Source organism: Hakea prostrata, chromosome 4 (assembly GCF_041222555.1).
Source record: "Hakea prostrata isolate BN-2017 chromosome 4, UWA_Hpros_2, whole genome shotgun sequence".
Classification (NCBI taxonomy): Eukaryota; Viridiplantae; Streptophyta; class Magnoliopsida; order Proteales; family Proteaceae; genus Hakea; species Hakea prostrata.
The window spans coordinates 31170650-31196601 of record NC_142603.1 but is presented as its reverse complement, the minus strand read 5'-3'; the positions used below and the strand labels follow the sequence as shown (position 1 = coordinate 31196601).

Sequence of the window (25952 nt, the reverse complement as noted above, 5' to 3'; positions counted from 1 at the left end):
TGAAGAACTGCAAATAATTTTGTCAACATGACAACTATTGATGGTACTCCTGCTCCCACTGGCTTCGAACATTATCCCACTCTTCATCCTCTTTTGATAAGCTTTGATGGGACAAATTATTTGATTTCGTCCCGATTTGCTTACCTAACTATTGCCAGAAGAGGACTTGTTAGACACATTACGGGCACCATTATCAAACCTACTACCACAGGTGTTTCACAGGATAAATGGATCTCGAATGACTCTCTTATTATGTCATTTCTTTTGAATTCCATGATTCCAAATATTGCCCGTGGATATCTATTACTTGATACTGCAGCCCAAATCTGGAAGGCTACTACTGAAACATATGGACAGTTGGGGAATGATGCACAGGTTTATGAGCTACGAAAAAACTTCATGAGACTACCCAAAAGGAACTGACTGTGACCCAATATTATGCCGCGTTGCAATCTCTTTGGTAGGAGTTGGATCATTATGGGGATTATCATCCCACTAACCCAGATGAGATGTGACTACTTATAGGAAGCACATTGATAAGATTCGGGTAAATGACTTCTTGGCAGGTTTGAATGTGGAGTACGATCAAATCAGAGTACAAGTCTTAAGTCATTCTCCCTTTCCTACACTAGAATAGTCTTATGCTCTTGTTCAGTGTGAGGAAAGTCGTCGATTAGTCATGCTTCATACTCCTATTATGGAGAAATCAGCCTAACAGTCTGTTCGCACTAAATTTGATCCGGCTAAGGAGATTGTCAAGTGTGAGCACTATCACAAACCATATCATACCGAGGCAAATTGTTGGAAACTGCATGGGAAGCCTGCTGATTTTTAGCAAAAACGAGCACAAAGAAAGGGAAAACCAAAGGCTAATCTTTCTGAGATAGTTTCCACCACACCCTCTGCAGACGTTGGCTTTTCACAGGAGGAGTTCGCTACTCTACGACGTATTCTACAGTCTTCTACTGCCAATACAGCCTCGACCACTGCTTCCTCTACTACCCATACCAACTCCTACCTTGCTACTTCAGGTAAAACTTTTACAGGCTTTCAAGTTTCTTCAGTTTCTACTCCTTGGATCATTGATACAGGAGCCACAAATCATGTGACAGGTTTATCCTCCTCTTTCTTACAATATTCTCCAACTTCTAGAAAGGATAAAGTTCGAATTGTTGATGGCTCATATTCTTCCATTGCTGGAAAAGGGACCATTCGGCTTTCTCCGTCACTTTCTTTGTCTAAAGTTTTACATGTTCCTTCTTTCTCTACTAACTTGCTCTTTATCAATAGTCTTACACATGACTTGAATTGTAAAGTAACTTTTTTCCCATCTTATTGTGTCTTCCAGAATCTGGTCACGGGGAAGGAGATTGGACGTGGTAAACCAGACAATGGACTTTATTTGCTCGAGCCAATTGGAGGATCTGCTTCTGCTTTGACTACATCTAATCCGGTCCATTCGGTAATATCAGACCTTCATCAGTGGCACCGTAGGCTAGGTCACCCCTCTCTAGGAACTCTTAAGAAAATATTTCCTGATTTGGTTTCCTTTTGTAATGAGGATAATTTTTTTTGTGAAGCCTGCATTTTTGCGAAGCAAACTCGTTTTACTTATTTACCTTCTCTTCATAATAGAAAAACTATTCCTTTTATGCTAATTCATACTAATGTGTGGGGTCCTTTCCGACTTGTGTCTATTACTAGCCATATGTATTTTCTTACTTTTATTGATTGTCACTCTCGTTCTACATGGATTTATCTTTTAAAACAAAAAAATGAGGTTTTCTGATGTTTTCGTGATTTTCATAATATGATTAAAACTCAGTTCAATGCCACTGTGAAGATCCTCCGCAGTGACAATGGCACAAAGTATATTGATGGTGAATTTCAGAGATATCTCTCTGACTCTGGCATAATACACCAGACCAGTTGCGTTGATACGGCTGCCCAAAATGGGGTTGCCGAAAGGAAGAATCGGCATCTCTTAGAGATAGCCCGTTCATTATGATTGCTAAGCATGTACCTGACCAATACTAGAGTGATGCTATACTCACTGCTTCTTACCTTATGAATAGAATGCCCAGTAGGATACTTGGTTTTAAATGTCCTAAATGAGATTCTTCAGGGAGCCTCTTCTTTTGTTATTCCTCCAAAGGTTTTTGGATGCATGTGTTTTTTGACCAGGGGGAGACGTCGTCCAGTATAACTGAGGACTCTAATCCTCCCCCTTCATTTTATGAACCATGTGAAGAACCTAGCCAGGGGGAGACCACTCCTGTGAGACACACTGTTGGGATCTTTCAAAACCAGATTGACTAGAATAAGGAGGTGCAGACTTATCAGAGGAAGAATTACAACCGGCTAAAGCAGGTGGAGAAAGGTGATACGTTACCACTTCAGTCTCCTGCTCCAAAATCAGATTCTACTGTTCCCCTTAAAGTATCTTCTTTTGATCTTCCTATTGCTATTAGAAAAGGGGTCAGATCTTGTACTCAACATCCCATAGCTAAATATGTTTCATATAACTCTTTGTCTGACTCCTACCGTGCTTTTATATTTTCTTTGTCATATACATCTGTTTCTAAAAGTTGGCAGGAAGCCTATGCTGATAAGAGATGGAAGGCAGCTATGGTAGAGGAAATACAGGCAATGAAGAAAAATGACACTTGGGAGATGGTTACACTTCCTCCAGGAAAAAAATCAGTGGGCTGCAAATGAGTATTTGTGGTTAAACAAAATATGGATGGATCAGTCAACAAGTTGAAAGCTAGACTAGTTGCAAAGGGGTTTATCAGACCTATGGGATTGATTATCAAGAGACCTTTGCACCCTGTTGTGAAACTAAACACTGTCGAGTTCTTGTTGTCTGTAGCTGTGAACAAAGATTGGAACTTGCACCAACTAGACGTAAAGAATGCCTTCTTACATGGGGAGTTAGCAGAAGAAGTCTATATGGAAATCCCACATGGTTTCTCCGATTACAATACTGCAAGGAAAGTTTATTGGTTGAAGAGGTCAATTTATGGGTTAATACAGTCTCCTAGATGCTGGTTTGGATGCCCCCAGAAGGCAATGACTTCTATTGGGTACAAGAAAAGTAATGTTGATCATACATTATTTGTCAAGAAGGTTGGCTTTTTAATTAATCCAAAATTCTGTCTTGCTCCTTGAGGTAAGTGTCAACCTCATCAACCTTGGTAGGACACCAATCCCAACAGAGCAGTGATGGAGGCACACACCCATACACAGCTTGAAAAGGGGTCGACTTAGTAGAAGTATGATAGGTGGTCTTATACCAATACTCAGCCCATGCAAGGCACTTGGGCCAGTCATTGGGTTGTCGGGCAGAAAAGCATTGCATGTAAATTTCCAAACACCTATTAACTAACTGCATTTGGCCATCCGTCTGTGGGTGATAAGCATTGTTGTATTGGAGGTTAGTACCGGTAATCTAAAACAGTTCGGATCAGAAATTGCTTAGGAACAGTCGGTCTAGATTGGATACAATAGGTCGTGCTAAACCTTGCAGCTTGGCGACTTCTATGCTGAATTATGTTGCCATGTCACACGGCTGTTTAGGGATGGAATAGTATCATAAAATGCCCACACTTAGTCAACATGTCTACCACAACTAGTATTGTGTCATCTTCCTCTATCTTCAGCAATCTAATAATGAAGTCCATGCTGATATCCTCCCATACACACTCAGATATGGGTAATGGCCGAATCAGTCCCACGAGACTCATGGATTGATGTTTCTTCTGTTGGCAAGTATCGCAGGAAGCCATGAAGTTACTAATGGTTCTTTTGATGCCAACCCCATACACAAGGGCCACAATGCGCTTATAGGTCCAGAGAAAGCTGGAAAGTCCTCCATATGGGGTGGAATGAAATTCAGTGAGCAACTTAGTAATCAAGAGAGAGTCCTCCACTACCACCAACCTTTCTTTATAGTACAAACTCCATTCTTCAGCTGGAACTCAAGGTCATCAAGTGAACACTTGAGTAACTCTTGTATAACGTTCAGTGTCGAGAATGATCGGCCAGGTTTAAAGTATCGGCCCATATCGTTTCATGTCGTCGAATACACATTGATATCGCACGCCTGCGATAGAAATGTGTTTTCCCTTATCGTTTCCCATGTCTCTCAATGTATCTGCCAATACACTGAGACATTACTATACACCGAGATGTCTCTTTTTTTTCTTCTTTTTTTTTTAACCAAAAAAAAATTCAAATATGGCAGTACATATTGATATGTATCCGACGATACAGCTCAAAACGATACAATATTGTAATACTTATCATTTATTTTGTAAAAGACACATTTGTTTAAAGAAAAGCATCAGAGGTATCAGTCATATCAATAAGTATCACATGAATACATGGCAATACAAATTGATACATATCCATAAAATCAATACGTATTGAACTACTTCAAATTGGGGGGGGGGGGGGGGGACCATTTCTTCATGTTTCATGACAAATTGCAGAAAGGGGAATGATGTGAACAAGGGTTCAACCCCTAGTCGAAATCCTAGGGTGGCCTAGGGCTGGCCAAACCCTCCTAGAGGGGTATTTTGGTCCATTACAGCTAAATACATGCTGGAATTAATTTTCAGAAATATTGTTTCTTAGTTTTCAAAGAGTCTTGACTAGTTAGAAGTCTTGTTAAATTTAAAGATGAGTCCTTGAGTCCTTAGGAGTCTTCTTTAAAGGACTCTTACAAGTCTTTATTTACAAGAAGGAACCCTTTCTTTATGTTTAAGTCCTAGTGTCTTAGGAGGAATCTATTTTCAAGGAGATTCCATTAGATGTTAGTTTAAATTAAAGTCTTTATTTGTGTGGCAGAGATTTGTTGAGATTTGCACAAGGAGTGTTGCGCATGTTTTGAGATTGCAGCGGGAGTTTCCTTTTTGGCATACTTTCCATTTTCTTTTTTGTTTCTATTTTAGCACTTTCTGTTTCTGCTTGTTTCTATATTGGACAAAATCCTCTATCAATTTATTCTGTCTTTTTCATGTACTAGTTGTTTCCTTTTTTAGAAGACAGATTACTTGTCCTCCAAGGATGAAATAGGAGAACTGAATATTATAAATAAGGGACCTGCGATCCTAAAAAACTAATCCAGAATCGTAAGCTGCAGTTCTCCCCTACTAGTTCTACTACTTCTTCCTTGCTTCCTTCTTCAATCTCACAAGTCACATCTGGTTGAATTCAAAGTGTGATTTCTAGCATGGTATCAAAGCAATAATACATTGCCGGTTTGAGCGTCGTGGTTTCCAGTTTGAAGAACGGAATGATAAACTATTAATTGAATTAGGGTTACCATGAAGATTTAAAATTTTAAAAAAAAATTCAGCACTTTGTTTTCAGTTTTCTGAACTTTGATTGGAAGTATCTGAAATTTGCTTTGAGCACATGTTACATCCTTTGACTTCTTCTTTTTCAAATATTTTTTTTATTTGGGAATCTCATCTCTAATTATTATCCATAGCTTCCATATTTACATGTTGCCATTAAATGTTTTTTCTCCTTTCAAGTTTACCCTTTGGTTTTGATTTATAGTTCCTTTTGAGATTTCTCCTAATTACATCATGTCATTCCCATTTCAATTTTGTGATATTTACAGATTTGACATTCTTTTCCTATATTGGAATTTGGCCACAATGCTATTTTTTGTTATAATTTTGTCTAGTCCATGTGTAATGTTGCACGTGAGGGGAGATTGGAGACTCTTTCTATATCTACTCAAGTTTGGTGAAGAATATTCTTGATGAAGATTCTATATTTATACAGGATTTGTTGAAGAAAATTATTGGTGAAGATCTTTGTCCTCTTAAGATGGTATTCTACAGCAACACCTAACTAACTACATGGTCTGTAGCAACCTACACTACCTTTACCTACCTACTTGGTCTGTAACAACCTATACCACCTTTACCTACCTTCGTGATCTGTAACAACCTATACAACCTTTACCTACCTACTTGGTTTGTAGTAGCCTATACTAGCTTTACCTACCTACTTGGTTTGTGGTAACACATACGACCTTACATACTTGGTCCGCAGTAACTTATACTACCTTTTACCTACCTACTTGATCTACAGTAACCAATATTATCTTTTACCTACTCATACCTTTGCCTGACAATGCCTTTGATGCTATTGTACTTATGGATTTTGCCAATTGTTTTCATTATTAGATGGTTCGTTGACATGAAGAATTAAAGTTTTTTACGATTTTAAGTTGATGTTGATCATCTCCTAGGTGAAGTTCTCGTAGTGTTCATTGGCTTCTGTTATTGCTACACTGTTCGAGACTGGCAAGGGCAAAACCAGGATTAAATAAATGGGGGGGGGGGCAAATAATAAGTCTGGATCACCTCCCCGTTAGGCGAGCATTAACACTACCACACATATTGTGTGGGCCCATGTGAGACCCACTGCTGGATTATTTAATCATATTTTAGTCCAATTACTTCAATAATTAGTCCAATACAACTATACAAATATACAATGTTAGAAGAAAAAAAATTAATGCAATTAGTTCAATAATTAAACAAAAAAAATTCAATTAAGTCATCGTTTTCTAAAAAGAATAAAAGAAAAAAATAGAGAGAGAGAGATAAGTTGAGAAAGAAAGAGAGAATACCTATTACTTAAATAAGTAGTTCAATATAATGTTAAAAAAACAATTAGTTTAGTAATTAAATTGAAAAAAAAATCAATTGGTTCAATAATTATTTGAAAAAAATAATTTTAATTGGTTCATGCCTTCGTGGTTTTCTAAAATTTTCTGAAAAGAATACCAAAAAAATTGAGAGAGAGTGAATACCTGATAATTGTGAAGATGATTTAGGAAAACTCCAACGTATGTTAGCTTTTCCAAATTTTCCCTAACTACCTAAGCCGGTTGTGAGAAGTGTGAGGAAAGAAGAGAGAAAAAATAGGGAATAAAAGAGAAGACTCGGGAGAGAATAAATAAGAATAGAAATATGAGAGAATAAATCGGGAGAAATTTATGGATAATGAGTTAGTTTCTAATTAAGATTTAACTTTTTGTTCATTAAAAGTAGGGGTTTAACGTAAGATAATGATTAACAATGACATCTATACCAATCATCTTTACCTTAAAATTTTATTTTTAATATTAGGGGGGGCCAAATAATGATATTTCACATGTGGCATGTGGAGTAAGAAAAATAAGGAAAAAATAAAGGAAATAATCAATTTTTAAAAAAATTGGGGGGGAGGGGCATAGCCCCCCACGGCCCTTATGTGGCTTCGCCGCTAACGATTGGTGCTACCATTCAAGTTTATTCTTATTTGTCCAAGTTGAAGCTTTCTTTGTGCATTCTCCATCTTGAGGGGGAGTGTTGAAATTTGCACAAGGAGTGGTGTGCAAGTTTTGAGGCTGCAGCCTAAGTTTCATTTTTAGCATATTTTTTCATTTTCTTTTCTGTTTCTATTTTAGCACTTTCTATTTCTATTTATTTCTATTTTGGACAAAATCCTGTATCAATTTATTCTGTCCTTTTCATGTACTAGTTGTTTCCTTTTTTAGAGGACACATTGCTTGTCCTCCAAGGATGTAATTGGAGAACAGTATAATAAATAAAGGGCCTGTGATTCTGGAAAACTAATCCAGAATTGCAGGGTGCAGTTCTCCCCTACTGATTCTACTACTTCCTCTTCTTCCTTGCTTTCTTCTTCAATCTCACATCTGGTTTGATTCTCAGAGTGTGACTTCTAACAAGATTAATTGTAAGGGAGATCCTAAACTATAAAGGATTCCCAATTAGATTGAAGTCTTTCATAGGCCATAAACATTTTTTTCATTATGAAGTTAAGTCTGATTATTTGAACAAGAATTGATTAAGGATCGTGGCCTTGTTGAGGGGGCCAAAGTAGAGTCAAAATTGAGAATCTTCTTCAAAGATCAACACCATCTTCAAGCTCTAGCACTCTTATTCCAGTCTCCAAAAACTTCAAGAGACCACAGCAGCCTCCAGGTACAGCAAGCCCCCAACCCTCCTAGACCCATCGCACCTACCCCAGCCCCCTTCCCCAGCCTGCACAAACCCTAAACCCCTCCCCCTTTTCTGTCACACCCCTGCCAGCTCCTCCACCAGCCCCCAACAGCCCTAAAACTCCAATCTATCTTTACTCTATTTACCTTACTAAATATCGAGATAATGCTGAAGTGATCCTTAGATTTATTTGTGGCCTTCGAGGAGCCGTATGAAGCTGAAGTCTCATGTACGGTTCTGTAATAGCGATGGAAACCGTGCTGTTATCACCAACTATAATTATCTAACAGTTCGAGTACAATTGATATAATTGAGGCACAATCCAAATATGGTTTTTGGGGGTGGAATTTGTGGCGGCAACCCGTAGGATTTGCTGTTTTTTTAATTTCCTCCCTAGCAGCCTCCCCTACCACCTGCGATCCCGCTTGCGCAAACCCTAAACCCCTCCCCCTTTGTTGTCCCACCACTGGCAGCAACTCCACCAGCCCCTGACAGCCTTAAAATGCTCCCCCAACCACCTGCGATCCTTCCCAGCCCCCCCCCCCAACCTCCCTTACCCTGCTGCCCCATCTTCCCCTTTCTTTTCTCCGTCACAACCCTCCCCTCCCCTGTTTCTGACTTGCAGCAGATCCTAAAACAAGAAAACAAAGAAAAGAACAAGAAAGAAAAAAGAAAAGAAGAAGATAGAGAGTTCAAGACTGCCCAAGAACTTTTCCTCACTGAGAGATCAACCCATAGTTATCCCAAAATCAACCCTAAACCTCTCAAAACCCAAAAGCAGACTTCCCTAGGTACCTTTTGTTAAGTTTAGGTCCCCTAATCACCCCATGCTACTTTGTTAAAACCCTAAATCCATCCCACATTTTTTTGTTAACCAAATTCTACAACCCTCTTAGTTTTGTTAAACCAAATCTTACCTAGACCTTCCCGTAATAACTTTAGGAACATCCTTGGTACCTTAGCTCATCCCATTGACTTTTGGAGACTAGTTGCAGGAAAATTCTGGGCAAACCCTTAGTTTTTGGGAATCCTTTCCAAGAACCCTAACCCTAAAATTGGGTTTCCAGGGAAGAATGGGGTTTCTCATTTCACATTTGTTGCTCAATCCTTTTCCACTGTTTTTGCACATTTAAACCTAGTTTCCATCTGCAGGGCATACCAATCTCAAGGTCAAGCCTAGGTCTCCTTTGCTACACTCACAGATTTCTTCAGATACACTACATGGGTCATGGCTTCTGTAGTAGGAATTGGATCAGGAGTATTCATCGATACAAGCACCGCTATTTTGAACCATTGCCTCCTTATCATCACTAACATTACATAACATCAATAAAAGTTACCTCCTGTTGTCATATCCTCAAGTTTCTTCAACAAATTTCCAAAAAAATTACAGGTTTCGGAACTTTTTTGCTTCTTCCTGTTTCTAGTTTCTATGCCCAATTTCATCGAGTAGTGGAAATTACAAAGAAAGTATGGATATGGAATTTGGAAACAGTAGTCTAGACCTAATCCCATAAGACTATAAAATGAGGATTAAGGATCACATGGTCAATCTGCAGCTAACCTGAAGCAGTGGAACTTCAAAATCAAGCATCAAAAGCACTTTGATCAGAACATTCTGAATAGCACTTCAACATATTTGTTTCCTAAAAGGGACGCAGAGGTGTTTTATATGCTCTTAGTGTAACATCCATTGGAAATTTTCTTTTCTTTCTTCCCTTTAACAGTTATTATTAGCCCAACCTGTGGTTCTGTCATCTTGTATTCCTGATGCTGTTATAGCATTACACAAAGTTGGTAGAGGTTAAGTCCTGCTGAGAGTAGCAGACCCAGGATTTTGTTTTCATGGAAGGGATATTGGGTTTGCAGAAAAACTCCAACAATAGCCAGAGATAAAGATTAAGATTTTCTTCCTTACAACTGGCTATTGTAAGTACATAGTCACACTAGGAATTTCATTCCGTTAGCATCTTCTCAATTTGCAGATATCTCTTCTAAAGAAAATCCTTACTGGGAGATGAAAACATATGTTGGAGAAGAAAAGAGACGAAAATTTGAAAATGATACTGCTGCTGGAAGAAGGCTGCCTCTGTTTCGAGTGCTTTTTTTCTTTTTTCACCTCACGAGGCCATGAATTTAGGTTTCTGTAATATCTGTAATTTCATTTTAGGAATTTAAATGTTCAGAAATATCATCCAATTTCCTTGGGATGTTAGATGTCAATGCTCACTGCCAACAAGAAACCCTAAGTGGGGCCACCTGGATGGCTCCAAGAAGCCCCCTTGATCTGGGCGAACCCCCTAGTAGGGTATTTAGGGCATCTTAGCCCTCTTGTGAGTGCTGGAATTATTTCCAGTTCTACTTCTAGAGTTTGAGTTTGTTTTTATTTCTTGAATTAAATCTGTTTTGACTCTTTTGAGTACTTAAGTCAATAGTCTAGCACATGTCAATTAGAATGCTACTAAATTTAGCATGTGCTAATTAGAGTTTTAAGTCACTTAAAGTTTCATTTCAGCATGTGTTTAATTCATGTGATGGGATCCTAATCTATAAAGGAATCCCACCTAGAGTTAAGGTCTTTTATTATTTAGATTCCAAATCAAGGGTTTAGTCAAGTGGTGGGATCCTTGTCTATTAAGGATTCCCACATAGAGTCAGTTAAAATAAAGGCCATAAATAGCCAAGAACTTCTTTGGAATTCTTCAATTTTGATTGAATAAAAATAAGTCTTTGTGGAACACAGGCCGTGGTTCTCTTTGGGAGGGCCACGGCGGATTTTGAAGAGCTTTTTTCATCTACAACCAGCAGCTAAGTTCCTTCACAGCAGCCATTAAGCATCTCCAAAAGCTCCTACCAAGTAAGCCCCCCCAAAAAAACCCATTTTCCCTGCCCACACAAGCATCCCCTACCACTGTTTTTCAGCCTCTTCGCTGCCCCTCCCCTGTCCTGCGCACCTCTGAATCCCCCCCTGCTGCCGCAACACTCCAGCAGCCCCCCCCCACCCGAACCCTGCAAGTCCACAACTCTTCCCAGCCCTTTCCCCACTTCCCCCAGCACTTGCGGGTCTCCCCACGGCAGCCCTAGGATCCTACCCCTGCAACTCCCTATCCCCAGTACCTTACCCCTTTTTGCTTCCATTAGGATCACACCACTCCCTAGAAGACAGTCCTACCTTTATTCCCTCAATTCAATCCTGTTTCCCTAGCTTTAAGAAAATTACGCACTTCGTCTTCTTCATCTAATTTCTGCAACTTTTCTCAAAGTTCTAAAAACCTAAAGCTTATGCAATTCGGACCTTCCCCAAGTCCCAGAATCATTATAAACAAGTTCTGAAATTGCAGAAACGGCAAGGGCAGGCCCTGTCCAACCATAGTTGAATCCCCCCCCCCCCAAAAAAAAAAAAAAAAAAAAAACCCACCCTAGTTTTGAATTTTAGTTATGTTCAGGTCTGAGTTCACCATTACAGCAGGGTTTTAGGGCCATAGAACATCCTGAACATTCTGGAATAAGCCTTCCTCTTTGTTGGAATTCTTGGGAAACCCTTTGATTTAGGAAAATTCCAATACAGCCCTTAACCCTAAATCTGGGTTTACATCAATAATACTGCTAACTTAGTGACATATGATAACGAAGAACAGAGTAAAGCACCCACTATAGTATCATTTAACTCAAATATAAGGAGGTTAACGACTTGACATTCTGGTCAAGAAAATTTTACCAATCCATCCAAGCGGAGAGTAAGAGCAACCTGTAACAATGAAAAACAACAAAAACCACGAGAGACTTTAGATGGAATCAACAGGTCAATAGTAAATAAAACAACTTAAAAAGTAAAACTCTACATACTGCCGCAATGTCTTCAAGGTCTTCTTTAGACAAGTCTGGAGCAATTTTCACAAGCAATGGTGGAGGGCCCTCTTCACCCCATTGCATCTCATCACGAGCAGCTTGTACCTTCAGAACAAAACAAGGGAGCAGTTGGTCTTTCTGTTGTTAGGGGTAATCAATAGCTAAATATGTTCATGGAGATCTAAACCTTCTTAACAAGGTCCTTTAATTGTTTTCTTCCCTGAAGTTTACGCAGTCCAGGAGTGTTTGGTGATGAAACATTTATAACCTGCACAGCAATACTACTAGTTTGTATGGGCTAAATTTAATGAATTCCCAAGAAAGTATGAAAAGTTGAGTGACTTGATTAGTATGGGACTTGATATTATAACACTCTGATGTGAATCTTTTTCATAGAGATTAACAGAGCATTAATGTATTCTTTCAGCATTTTAAACATTTAGGTCTACCAACCAAAAGATAACATACTGTGTCAAGTGTCTAAGTTAGAAAAAAGCCACGGCAACATAAAACAAAAAGGAAAGAACATACCAAATAATCAGCATACTGGGACAAAGTATGAACCCCTTGAACATAGTCAGCAGCGGCATCTTCACTTGTCTTATTCTTGCCAAGATTAACCCCAAGAATTCCAGGCCCTGCCTTTCCACCAGATTGAACTTCATCACTAGAGGAGGTCGAAGTGCTTGATATTTCAGCCAGCTTTCTCTTACCATGCTGAGCACCCAAACGTTTTGCAACAGCCACAATTCCTTCACTATTAAAGCCACATCGGTTTATAATAGCACTGCCAAAACCAAGCAGCTCCACAAATCATTACAAAAAACAGAAATATGAACAAGGCCAAACACAATTTCTAACTCTTCTTGTTGATAGTGAAACTCGGACTCCACAAGAGTAAGCAATTTCAACTAAGGTTATTTACTGAATGGAAAAGGCTGGGATGCAATATGCAGGCTTACCCCTCCTCTTGCAATCTGAAGATACGAGGCTTTGGATTACCCTCCTGTGGAACAGGAGTCACTGAACCCACCTCCACAAACCCAAAACCTAACCCTAACAGTCCTTCTACAGCCTCAGCATTTTTATCGAAACCAGCAGCAAGACCTATTGGATTCGAAAATTTGCGTCCCCAAACTTCCAGCCCCAATATCAATGGATCTGGCCTTTTCTCCTTTGGAACCAAACCACGGGCAGCTGCAGAGACTGCCAGTCGATGAGCAACTTCTGAATCCAGAAAGGCAAATAATGGATTCACAAGTTTTGTAGCTGAAAATAGCCAACCACTGCAGAATGTAAATTTAAGACATGTCCATTAACCAGAAAAATACAGCATGTATAAGTAGATTAGAGCAAGCTATTCTATAGGCATGAATATAGCATGAAGATAACAGTTCATCAGTATTTTAAAACTAAAGAAACGTTTCCCTATCAACTTAATAGAGGAGTTCCAACATAACCCATTAGCCACACGAAACAGAAGTTTCTCAGTTTGCTGCAAAGTTTACATAAGCACCTGTGCACAGACAGACATGCAGTGATGTAGATGCTGAGCTGTTTGGCAAGAAATATAACAGAAGAATTAGGAACAGGGCTGGTTCACTTTTGAACCAACCCCTTGGGCCATAGGGCCAAGTAGTTGCATAACTGGGCTTCTAGAAGAGCCAAAACACTGTTCACGTGTACACTAATGCAGTAATGTGAACAGTGACACAGCTTCATTTGTGATCTTAATGAGAATATTATTAAGGAAAAATTTCAGGGACTCCCAAAAAAAAAATGAAAATCATAGACACCCCAAAAATATATCAGATTGGCAAAGACACCCCAAAATGTCTCTTAAACTGGCAACCGCAACCTTTTCTGTTAGAATGGTAAATTGAATAAGAGGATAAGACAAATATATCCTTAGTAATATTTCAATACTAAAAATTAAAATTATGATTTTACCCTATTCTATATATTATAACTTAGAAAGAGCAATATACTATTTTCTTTTTTCTTTCCCATCAAAATTTAGGATTTTTATGGTGTACATTTATGGTATCATCCATTGCCATCCAATACTTGACAGATGCATAACACGTGTCCACTTAAAAGATCCAATGGTTGAAATCAATCCAATATAAAAAAAACATGTTAGGACCCTAGGATGAGCCCATGTGGAGGAGAGAGAGAGAGAATTAGGTTAATTGGGGATAATAAATAGAGGGACAAGGGAGTGGTGAGGGCATAGAATATGATGGGAGTGATTTTGGGCAGCCATAGGCTGAGGGGCACCTCTGGGTGTGGGGGTGACTGGCACAATTAAAACCAATATTGTCTTGTTAATTTCTGGCATTTTTGTATTGATTTTGGGAGGTATTAGTAGGGTTTTATCAATTGGCATCAAAGCTGTAACGATCCAGGGGGTGATGGCATCATGGCACTGCCTTCGTTTTCTGGTGAAGGAGTTCAGAGATGGTTGATAGAGGTAATGTTCTTCTGTTGGGAAAATCACATCGGGTACGAGCAACAACTGAGTGTGGCTCTCCAACATCTGGATGGAGAAGCCTTAGAGTGGGTTTACCAAAAGCATCGGCCAGTGTTCGATTGGACACACTTCAAAGCAGCTCTACAACAAGATTTCGATGAAGGGAAGACGCCGGATTCGAGCTTGGTTGCGAACACCCATCAGAGAGAAGTCGATGCTAAGGAACACAATGATGAATCAAAAGTTTACGCTGAGAATTGCAAAGAGATGAAGCCTAGCAGCATAAGAATGAGAAATCCAGTAGTGGCTAAGAATTTTCCTTGCCGAACAAGGGAAAATAAGCAGAAGGGAGAGTCAATCATTCAAAACATTTTTTCTGAGTTGAAGTTCGATCTCTACGCTGATTCTGCTGGAGAAGGGGCTTCTTAAGACTTTGCTCTTGGGCGAGAGAAGAGGCGTCGTCAATTCAGAGGGTTGATGAGCTGGGTGGTTCGAGCTCTGGCGAAACCCCCTTAGATGAGGCCGAAGGCGAGAGAGGATGGCCAAAATCTTCCGGCGGCGTCTAGGGTTGCTGCTCGCCACAGATGGAGAAGACGATACTAGAGGAAGTTCCGGGTTTGTTTGGTTTACAATAAACCTATTAATGGGTTTGGTTCATACTCTACGGACCAACGACTCCTTTATTTGGGCCCAACTTAGGACCGCAATATCGGTGCCAAGCTCACCAAAGATTGGGCCATCAGGTTTCCTAAAAAAAACCTTGGGCCCAACCCATCGTATTAACCCTAGGCCCAACCCATTTTGTTAATCAAATATCCAGCTTATCCTTTTCTACTCATGGGTTTAAGTGTGTGAACCCCACCGATTCAAAGACCCACTATGGGCCTGGCCCATTTCACTCCAACAAAATCCAATACATTTCATTTAACACTTGGACCCAAATAACCCAGTTGGACCACAACCCACACCTAAGATTAATTCGACCCAAGCACTCACCGAACCAAGGCCTAACCAAGCCATAAAATGGGAAAATCCTCATCTTCAACCTCGCAACATCGAGTAAGAACGCAAGCGGCGAGAATGGAGCGCAGCGTGAGGTTGTGGTTCTGCCTGGTTTCGTTGCCAGCGACAGAAATTTCCAACACAACTGGTAGTACCAGGGAGGCTGCTCGTGCGGTGGAAGCGCAAGGACCTGATGTTTCTCACAGGGTTGATTTCGTTCACAAAGGGACAGGATGCCGGAACTGCGATGCTCCACAGTGCAGTCTTCGACTGTTTCATAACTACAAAGAAATTTCGGCTCTGTTGCCTTCAGGGTGTCTCAAAACAACGAATGAACTGTGTGTACAGCATGCTGATTTGGAATATTTCCTGAAAACTCCAGCCTCCATTTTACCCATCTTTTTAGGGCTGAGTTCTATTGGGAGCATGGGTTTTCTAACGAAGCCTCGAGCATTTCTTCGAGTACTTGAAGCAATTATAGGGATCACAGGTTATCGATTCATCCTCTTCACCGCTGGCTATGAAGCTTTGAATGCTGCCACCCAAGAGATAGCTGCCAAGACGAGATCATCCTCCAATCAAGGGCCTGGTCGTAAGGATGGAATACTGCTCTTCGGTGGTCATTTATTTTGCTTTTCTGGGGCTATGTCATACAAGTGGCTGTTTCCAAGATGTGCCTTGGTAATTCATCATGGCATGGATCGACTGCAGAAGCACTACATTCGGGAATTCCAACGGTGTTGTGCCCATTTATGCTGGATCAATTCTACTGGGCAGAGAGGATGTTCTGGCTTGGGGTGCACCCGAAGCATTGGAAAAGAGATACATGCTTCCCGATGATGCTAATCTGGTGAGCATTAGGCAACTTGCAGTCCGGCTATCAAATACCAAAAAACTCTACAGTTAGTTGGAGGTAATTTTGTTTCGGCACTTACACGATTCGCGGAAGATGGCTGGCACACATGTGACGACTCAACCTCAAATTTTTTCCATCACCTTGAGGACAAGGTGATTTTTGAGGGGCCAGTAGTTGTTAGGACCCTAGGATGAGCCCATGTGGAGGAGAGAGAGAGAGAGAGAATTAGGGTTAATTGGGGATAATAAATAGAGGGACAAGGGAGTGGTGAGGGCATCAAATATGATGGGAGTGATTTTGGGCAGCCGTAGGCTAAGGGGCACCTCTGGGTACGGGGGTGACTGGCACCATTAAAACCAGTACTATCTTGTTAATTTCTGGCATTTTTGTATTGATTTTGGGAGGTATTAGAAGGGTTTTATCAAAACATTTTTAACCACAATACCTTTTCTCTCTCCTCTTTCCCTCTTCCTCATTTGTCATTGCTCCTGCTGCAAACCAAACGACAAGGAAGCATCGGCAAAGTTTAAGTGCCCCAGCTCTGTGAGAATATGAATGTGTCTTCTTCTGTTATTTTGGGGTTTCTCATCTACAAATCAAAAACTGGTTTAATTTCCTCTAATTGAACACAAATAATCTCCTCTTTTCAGTAAAAAAAATTCACTCAAAATCAACCCTGGCCTATCACATTGAAGATTTTGTTGAAATTTACAGCCAAGAAGAAGGGTTTGAGGATTCTTACTATGCAGCCAAGGTTTTGTCAACAAAAATGAAACAAGTTTCTCTGGAATAAAAAAGATTGTTAGCAGATGCTGGTTAAGAGAAATTGTTCATTGCAACCAAATGACAGCTCTGGAAATCATGCTTCTGAGTTTCGTATAAGTAATGAAGTGGGTGCTTATGATAATGATGGGTGGTGGGTAGTAAAGGTTACAAGACTAGATGAATCATAGTATTATGCACAGCTTCATAGCTGTGAAACAGGTGAAGGAACTGGAGTTGCAGAGTCAGTCATGACCCTTTTTTTTTTTTTTTTTTTGGGGGGGGGGGGGGGGGGGAGGAAGAAGATGGATGTCTGGTATCTATTAATTGGGATTTATCGAATTAGGATTTTATTCCACTAGAGGCAGCATCATAAAATTATAAAAAATTAGAGGCAAGTGGTTAAGGGTAATACTATAAAGTCACAAGACATTAAGGCCAATTTAGGAATTATGAATTATCTAACCTGACTTAATGGAATCTGCTAATGAACTGTACCATTGTTCCATTATAAGAGACATTTTGGGGTCTCTCTACCAATTTAAATATTTTTGGGGTGTCTGTAATTTTCACTATATTTTGGGGTGTCCCTTAAATTTTCCCTATTATGAAAGATTAGATGAGACCCACTTGCATCTCCAGCTTTGGAAGATTGAAGACCTCATTAGATTTTATTTAGTCTCTATTATTTGTTTCCTACATTCTAAAAGTTAGTTGTATTTTAGGATTCAAGCATGTGGGTGATTATAAAGCCTAGATCCTAACTTTCTTAATTATAGAAAGTTCTATTTTTTTATTTTTTTTTTGGTTGCTTAAAATATTAGCTAAGTCAGGAAGATATTCTCAGCCCATAGATTAAATATTTTATGTAACTTGGAGAGCAAGTAATAGCACTCTATGAATATATAATAGGCTGTTCTCAGCCCACAGATTCTTATGAACTTACTAATGAAGCTTTGCTTTGAATTTATTATCATGTCTTTTTACTTGAGTGATAAGACAGGTAAGGACCTTGCTGCTGAAGCTAAATACTGAGAGCTGAAGCACCTTTATCCTTTTTCTTTTCATCTCTTGTTCAAGCTAGGGTTGAAGTTGCTGCTGTATTGAACTAATGTTGTCCCTCATTCAAATTCTGATCTATCTCTACAATTTGATTTGGCCATCTTAGACTAAAATTCTGTCTTAGTTCTGAATTTTCTGGTTTGTGGGTTTAATTGGCTGTCAGCCTTGATCTTAGCCTTACATTATTTGGTATCAAAGCCAGATTCAAGGAGGCAGTTCTAAGAACTCTAACCATGCTCCAATTTCTATCAATGATCTATTTCAAGTTCTACAAAGGTTGATGCACAGATTTGACATCATGGAGAGAGAGAGATGCAGAAAACCAATAAGTACAAAGTAAGCTACTAAAGAGAGACCTCCAACTCGTCAACAACATCATCTCCCGGTTCCTCAAAGGGTCCAAATGCAACATAAAGAACATAATGACAACTTTGGTGGTGGGCGACAAGATGATAAACACAAAATTAAGATGGAATTGAAGGATTATATAGGAAATCTATTCCCATTCTTTTCTATGACTGGTTGTGCGCTTTTGACAGCTATTTTGATTGGTTCTCCTTGACAAAGGAGCAAAAATTAAAGCTGACTCATGCTACGTTGACCAGACCAGCAAGGGAGTGGTGGTGAAATTATGAGTCAAAGTAGCATCACCTACGTAAAGAGCCAACCACATCGGAAGAGATGAAAGACCTTCTCAAGGCAAAGTTCCTTCCTTCTACCTTCTGTAGGAGGCTATATGATCACTTAACACCATTCGCCAAGGCACTATATCCATTGAAGAGTACATGGAAAATTTTAACAACCTAATTTCACATATTGAGGTACATGAAGATGATGATTGATGAACAGCTTATCGACACTAATCAAAGAGGAGAAGAAGCAGATGACACATGGTATGAAGGCTATGAAGAAGATACTTATGAGGTCAATTTGGTGACCAAAATTCTATTGGCTGAAAAAGAAGATGAGGATTGGATACGACATTGTATTTTTTATGCACTCATGGAAGCAGACCAGCCCCAGCCCCAGCCCAAGTGATTGTTGACAGTGGCAGTTGCGTCAATGTCGTATCATAAGCTTTTGTGGTTGATTAGTAACTCAAGGTGGAGTCTCACCCACAACCTTACACAGTGTCATTGACTCTTTGTTAAATAATTGACACTTTGGAGGTTAAGAACCATTGTTTGGTCCCCTTGAAAGTTAAGACTACGAGGAGAATGTTTGGCGCGATATTATCCCTAAGGTGCTCACCGATGTGTTACTTGGACGCCCTTGGGTGTATGACAACAGTGTAGAATCAAAGCATCTTAAATTTCAAAGGGAAGTCATTGGTGTTGAATCCCCTCAATGTACCACCCCCCAAGCAAAAATGCAGTAAATATTGAAGTCTATTACCAAGCAGCCAAAGGTTGAGAGCAAGAAAGAGATGGGATTTCCTGATGTAAACAAGGAGGCTGGAGTACTTATGGTTTAATACCTTTACTCACAGCAATATTTCTAGGGTCTGGAGATGGATTGGGAAAGGTTTTAGGGATTTCAATAATCTCCAGATGGGTTGGTTTTGGGTTGACTAAGGTTTAGGGTAAGTTTGGACTTTGGATTAACAAAAACCTAGGTGGGTTAAGAAGGAAATAAAGTTAGTGTTTTAACAGATTGCAATGGGACTAGGAAAGGTTCAGATTTGAGGGAATGGGGCTATGGGAAGCATGCAGCAAGAGGGGGTTGCTCACCTTCTTTCTTTAGTTTTCTTTCTTTTCTTCTTTTCTCCTTCTCTCCTTCTTTCTTCTTTCTTCTCTTATCTTTTCTTTCTTTCTTTCTTCTTTCTTGGTTGCGCAAGATGCAAGGAGGCTGTTTCTTGGGTTTTGAAGGGGGGAGAAGGCGCTGGGATTGCTGGCCGAAGGTTTTGGGTAGCCAAAAGAGGACTAGCAGTGGACTGGGGATCGGAACAGCAGGGCTCTTGGAGGTTTCTCGATCAGAAATTGAAGAAAAGAATTGTCGTAGGGTAGAGGGAGATGAGGAGAAAGAAGGGGTTAGTGGCTGTGGAGTCTGAGTAGGAGTCCAAAGATGTTCTAGAATCTGGTCTCCTACATTGAGTCTTATTTGGAGTCTTTATGTAATGGCTACAAATTCAAAGCCTACTGCTGTAACAAATCAGTTTTGATCAATGAAAATAATACAGAATTCACAGCCAAGGGAGTTTGAGTAGGGTCCTTTTAAGGAGGACCCTGTGTTGTCTAGAAACTCTCTTTGAAGCCTGCGATCCATCCAGCGATTCCAGCAAGTGCTAAAAAATTACCTAAAACCTATTTAATATTTCCATCAATACTATCATTACATTCAATAAACATTTTAATTGATGTACCCCGCAAAACAATATCTCTTGAAAGACCATAGGACATGTATCTTGCGTGTTGCCAATCCCAATCGATCGAACATGTCTTTAATCAGATCTCATATGATCATAATTAAACAGCCAAAAAAATTGAACGCAATAACACTTAAAATCCTACTATAAAAAGTTTGATATATTATTATTTATTTTTGTAAACCATTTACACATCACTAGATCCAAGTTTGATAAGTTTGGACAGCCTAATTTCTCTCCTCTCCTATATTCTCTTCTCTCTTCTTTATTCCCCTTTTTTTCCCCATTGTACACTGCTAAAACAGTGAATCCAAAAAGTATCTTTTATTATTTTTCCAATAATTGTAACCTGAGTCTGTTGCAGCAAATCTAATTGATTACTAATCAGGGATTAGGGTTAGGCCAGCTGCATCACTCTGCACATTCGATCAGGCAAAAGGGCAGCTAAAGAATAGAAGGGAACCGTACCAGCATCCTGGCAACACAAACACTATAATCCCTCCAGCAAAATTTCAGTTATTACTCCACCTCAAACAGTGCATTATCTATGGATGAAATTTTTACAGAAATATTTTAATGGCATTCCACCAGTAAGAACAGATGTTTAATTGATAAGCTGTAATATCGCCACCATCAAGTCCATCCAACTATTCAATTTCCTACTCAAATTCGACCTAAAGGGGGGGGAAAGGTGTTGTACTGTGGCCACTACCCAGGAACCACTAAACAAGCTAATTAGTTACAGAGTAGAAATTAAAATGATAGTTTGTTTCTTTCACTTCAACTTCATAGTGCCCTTACTAAGGAAAATAAAGATCCCAAGTAACTCATCAGTTGGTGAAATAACAGAAGAAGTATCACTCAAAGATGTTGACAAGATTTTTAAGAGTCTTTGTGATCCCTTCAATATGAAAATGAATCACAAACAACAACTGCACTCTGCACCATCTAAATAGTATATCAAATACACAGAAAGAACCACTAAGAACCTCCTACCATCTGGTAGCACCAAACATTAATACTCAGTTTAACCTATTAACAATCTCAAACCTTAGAAAGACAACAGTCCATCAAACAAAATTGATAATAAAGCCAAGGACTTCTATTTATGATCATATATCCATTAGCAGCATCAAAACAAAAGATAAATAAGTAAGTTTGACATGAAAACAACTGCATAATTATGGAAAATTGAATGGTGTACCAGAAAGTTGCTTCATCTGCAGTACTCACATAAGCTCCCCCAGCAATCAATAGGCCAATTGTGGCCCCAGTCAATAACCTCCCCTACAAACTAAAGCGTATTAGGAAATTGAAATTTAGAATTAAAGTTAGCCAACATCAAACGCCTTCAACAGAAACTTATACAAAGAAGAAAAGATATCCACCATAAAACCCACAGTTCAGCATAAGCTTAATTCTATCTATTTCATTTCTGGAAAGTTCACATCTAAAATTTTGTTTTCCTCAACAAGGTTAAAATTTAGCCAAGTTGGCAATGCAACCGGCAACTTCTTAGTAAATAATATATAAATGCTCAAGAAAGCAACACGAGCATACCAAAAGGCTTCTGACAGAACAAGCAATGTAGAAAATAGAGAGTGAAGACAAAGCAGTAGGAATCGCAAAGGCTATCCCGAGGAAAAGATCCCTATCTCGTCTAGTGTTAATATGTAGTTTTTTCCCTTCTCTTTTGGTATGTTGGACTTTAGTTGATACTTGATAGATACACGGATAGAACCCAAACTTGCAAAGTCATTCTATTATTCATATTTTTCTTCTTTCCAGAACTAGTCAGACAAAGCTTTTGCATTCTTAAACGAATGAGAATGATTCAGAGATAACAAGAGGAAGAGGAAGACAAAACTTAGGCTTTAGTTATACTTTCTTAGAAGACTGAGGGATCTTTGGAGCAGTCTCAGCAACCGAACTCCAATGTCTGGACCCAGCAAAAGCTTTAAAATTCGTTTTCCTGTACAAAGCCTCCCTGAAAAATTTCCTGGAAGCCTTTGCGGCCATGGAAGCGCCTTCTTCTCTGAAATTCAGTTAGCTGATAACCAAAGAAAAACAATATGTGAGCTTAAACCGGTAATGAATGAGAAAAAAAGGAAAGCTTTCAGATTCTCTGTTTAACGCACAAATACGAACATAGAAAGAAATCGGAATAAACGGGGCAAAGCTTGGAAAACATGAAATTTTGGATTCATCCACTAACTACTTATCTTCCCCCATCACATGAAAGCAACGAGGACTGAATGGAAAAGTTAAAAGAAGAAAAGTAACCCTTGACAAAGATATATTCCCTCCAAAAACAATGTCTATAACGCTTCAATTGGACAGAATCAGAGAAACCGAACAATATCTGAAGATTAAATGCAGATGAAGAGAGAATGTGGAACCAACACTTAAATCTGGTTGTCGATGATCGTCCGTCGATAAGAGTCCGTTGAGGAGTTGATGTTGGAATCTCGGTACCTCGTAGAATAGCTGTACCTGCAAGCAGGTTTTGGGTTTTAGATTCTCGGATGGAAAAAATTCCTCTGTGCAGTGTGCACTGCCAAAAGCAGATGCCTGTAAAATACCAAATAAACGATTAGGATTAAACTAGCAAACTTTTAAGCGTGGCAGCCCAACAGTAAACCATTTAATCTTAAGCCCGCCGATTTCCCAAGACCCGGTTTCTCAAAATCTCTCTTTACAAATTCCCATTAAAAGCGTTTCCGGAAGAACACTGCACATTAAGACAATGAAGATGAGAGAGTCAGATGTGATCGGGAAAGCGAAGCAGAGGGAAGGAAGACTACGTGATGGGTAAGCATTTTATATGATTTCCTCCTCCTATTTGAATTATTTCCATATGATCTCTAACTTTCATTCCTTTATTGGTTTTTCCATTCAAACCTTTTCATATGTCGTATATTCATATTTTGTACTTTTTTTTATTGTTCATTGTTTTCCCATCAGCATAGGATATGTGTTGTTTATTTGTTTGAGAATTCTCTGGTATGAAATTCATTCAATCATTTTTTCTATTGATGAGTCATCTTAATATGGTATCAACCTAACAATCGATTCTAAGCATGCGCCGTCACTTGTTCATCATCTTCTTCCATGACTACTACAATTATGGCTGCTCCCATTGTTGCATCATGTTTATCCACAAATTAATTTCATAAATTTCTCTCTCCTTTGGTAAATGTTGTAGATAAAGTATTTTTATTATGAGTTATTGATTTCGGTACCAATCTCCATATGATTTTTTATCTGCCTTTATTTTATCAAAGTAGTCCCCCACGCCCAATCTATTCGTCTTCCAAATAAGGTGTTGCTACTGTTACCCATATCGGGCATTGTAGCCCCACACTCTGTTTATCCCTCGTGAACGTGTTACATATTCGTTCTTTTGGGCTTTTTTTTTTTTGGATATGAGGTTTATCCCTAATTTTCTTTCTTGATTGTGTGATACATGTCATTTCCACGAAGGAGAGGATTGGGCTTTGTAAGGCATGCAATGGTCTTTATTAGTTGTAGTTGGATCTCCCTATTTCCATTATTGCTTCTCCCACCACAGATCTTTGGCATTCTCGTTTAGGCTTTCAATCTTCTAAAGTTTGTGATTATATTAAACGATTGGAACCAAAAAAAAAAATTCCCATAAAACTCGAGTTTGCTCTATTAATTTGTCCTTTAATTGAGCAAACTCGATTGCCTTTCCCTTCCAATGCAATCTATACTGCTTCTTATTTTGATTTGATACTTATGACATATGGAAACCTTACTTTGTACTCTCAATTTACGGTGCCAAATATTTTTAACTATTGTGGATTTTTTTTTTTAACAATTGATACGGAGAAAATATGATCGAACTTGGTTCATTCTTGGTTCGACCCTTAACTCTGGTCAAGACGAAGGGAATCGACTCGTTTCCGAGCGAACCAGGTTCAGGAGATAGCTTGCTGAGGAAGAAAACTAAATCAGCCACAAGCACGCCCTAATCCAATACTTTTGAAGCGGGTTAATTAACCTAATGACGGCTAGCAAAGTTCGGCGGCTGTCAATCATCGCTATCATATGGATAACCACCAAATAACGATCGGGTTATCCTAGGAGTTCTCTACTAGTCCAAACTAGTAGAAGTCTATCACTCAACGGATCTATCTGTTAAGATCCAACGATTATCCGAAGAAGGCTCAAATACATCCAACGAAGAAGATTCGAATGTACACTCTATATAAGACATCACCTATTCACAAGGTGAGGACAGACAAAAACACTCAAATGCTTACTATCTGAATCGTATTCCAGTTATTCATTCCTTAGCTCTGTGTTCTAGCAGAGCCGTTTGTGATTAAGTTCATCAACTAACTTAGCCTTTGGAGGTGGACTCCCGACCCCAGCGTTGGGCCACATCTTGACGCTTTGTTTTGTAGGTCATTCTCAAGAGATCTAAGGGCTGAGCAGATTTTGGACGCATCATTTGGCGCTGTCTGTGGGAAACGTTTCAGAAAGCTATGGTGACTAGATCAGCGGTAGCAGCAGCTGCTGCATAGCGAGATACTGGCGTCCAAATTCCTGGAGTAAACAATCCAGATAGTCCTCAGGGAAGTCGACCGCTCGAAGTAGATGGCGGTCAAGGAGGTAATAATCCTCCAGATTCACTCCAGCATCAACTGGATCAACTGAAACTCCAGATGCTAGATGTAAGTCAGGCACTCCGTGCACTGACCAAACAGGTGGTGGTACCACCAGAGCCCGATCGTCGTGATGCAGGAAGGCGTGCATCACAGCGGTACAGGAGACTGATTGACGAACAAAATGTCGGTCAAAACTTCCGTGAAGGCAACCGAATACCTAGGAGAACTGAAAATCTCCCTAGGCGTGATGATCGGTTCGACGGACCACAAGGGAGTACTACTGATTCAAATACAAGGTTGGTTACAGGAGTAAGAACTCACTCACCAACTATTAGACGTGCTGTTCGTGATGATCGTGTTGTTTGTGATGATCGTGCAGTTCGTGATGATCGTGTTGTTCGTGATAATGATTGTGTTGTTCGAGGTCGTGATCGTGTTGCTGAAGATCGATAGACACATATTGGTCAGGAATTAGCTAATATCAATCAGAAGCTCGGGCAATTGGCGAGAGGTAGGATAACTGATGATATCTATTCAGTTATTCGAAAGATTCCGTTTGCCGAGCCCATTACCGGATACCAGTTTCCTCACAATTTCCGTCTGCCAACTTTTTCTACATTTGATGGCTCCAGAGATCCCACGGCCCACATCGGTTATTATTAGCAAACTATGGCGGTTGCAGGTAATTCTGATGAAATTCTCTGCAGGGTCTTTGGTTCGTCTTTAATTGGAGCGGCACAGAAATGGTTCTCGAACTCCCATCGGGAAGGATCGTGAATTTCGACGAGTTGGCACGCAAATTTATAGGGCGATTTCAGAGTGGAATCTAAATCAAGAAGGCCGAGGAAACCTTGTTCACTATAAGACAAGGGAAGAATGAATCGATTCGGGAATACCTGAAAAGATTCAACAGGGT

The 25952-nt window shown here is 39.6% G+C and overlaps 1 protein-coding gene across 6 annotated transcripts in view; it reads right to left on the bottom strand.

Moving 5' to 3' along the window:
* Positions 1 to 23229, bottom strand: part of LOC149018684 (dihydroorotate dehydrogenase (quinone), mitochondrial) — a 41427-nt gene extending 18198 nt beyond the window's left edge. For 2 of the 6 annotated variants that reach the window (XR_016172962.1, XM_089152835.1), the window contains exons 1-9: positions 23016 to 23229; positions 22806 to 22895; positions 22287 to 22452; positions 21607 to 21689; positions 12845 to 13168; positions 12414 to 12669; positions 12070 to 12150; positions 11880 to 11987; positions 11752 to 11781 (exon numbers count right to left, since the gene is read on the bottom strand). Coding sequence is in view for 5 of the 6 variants with exons in the window: in XM_089152835.1 (XP_089008961.1) it covers positions 11752 to 11781; positions 11880 to 11987; positions 12070 to 12150; positions 12414 to 12669; positions 12845 to 13168; positions 21607 to 21689; positions 22287 to 22421 (1017 nt within the window). In the remaining variant the exon portion in view is untranslated. The other 4 variants (XM_089152836.1, XM_089152838.1, XM_089152837.1 and 1 more) reach the window with 4 other exon arrangements.
* Positions 23230 to 25952: the final 2723 nt, after the last annotated feature.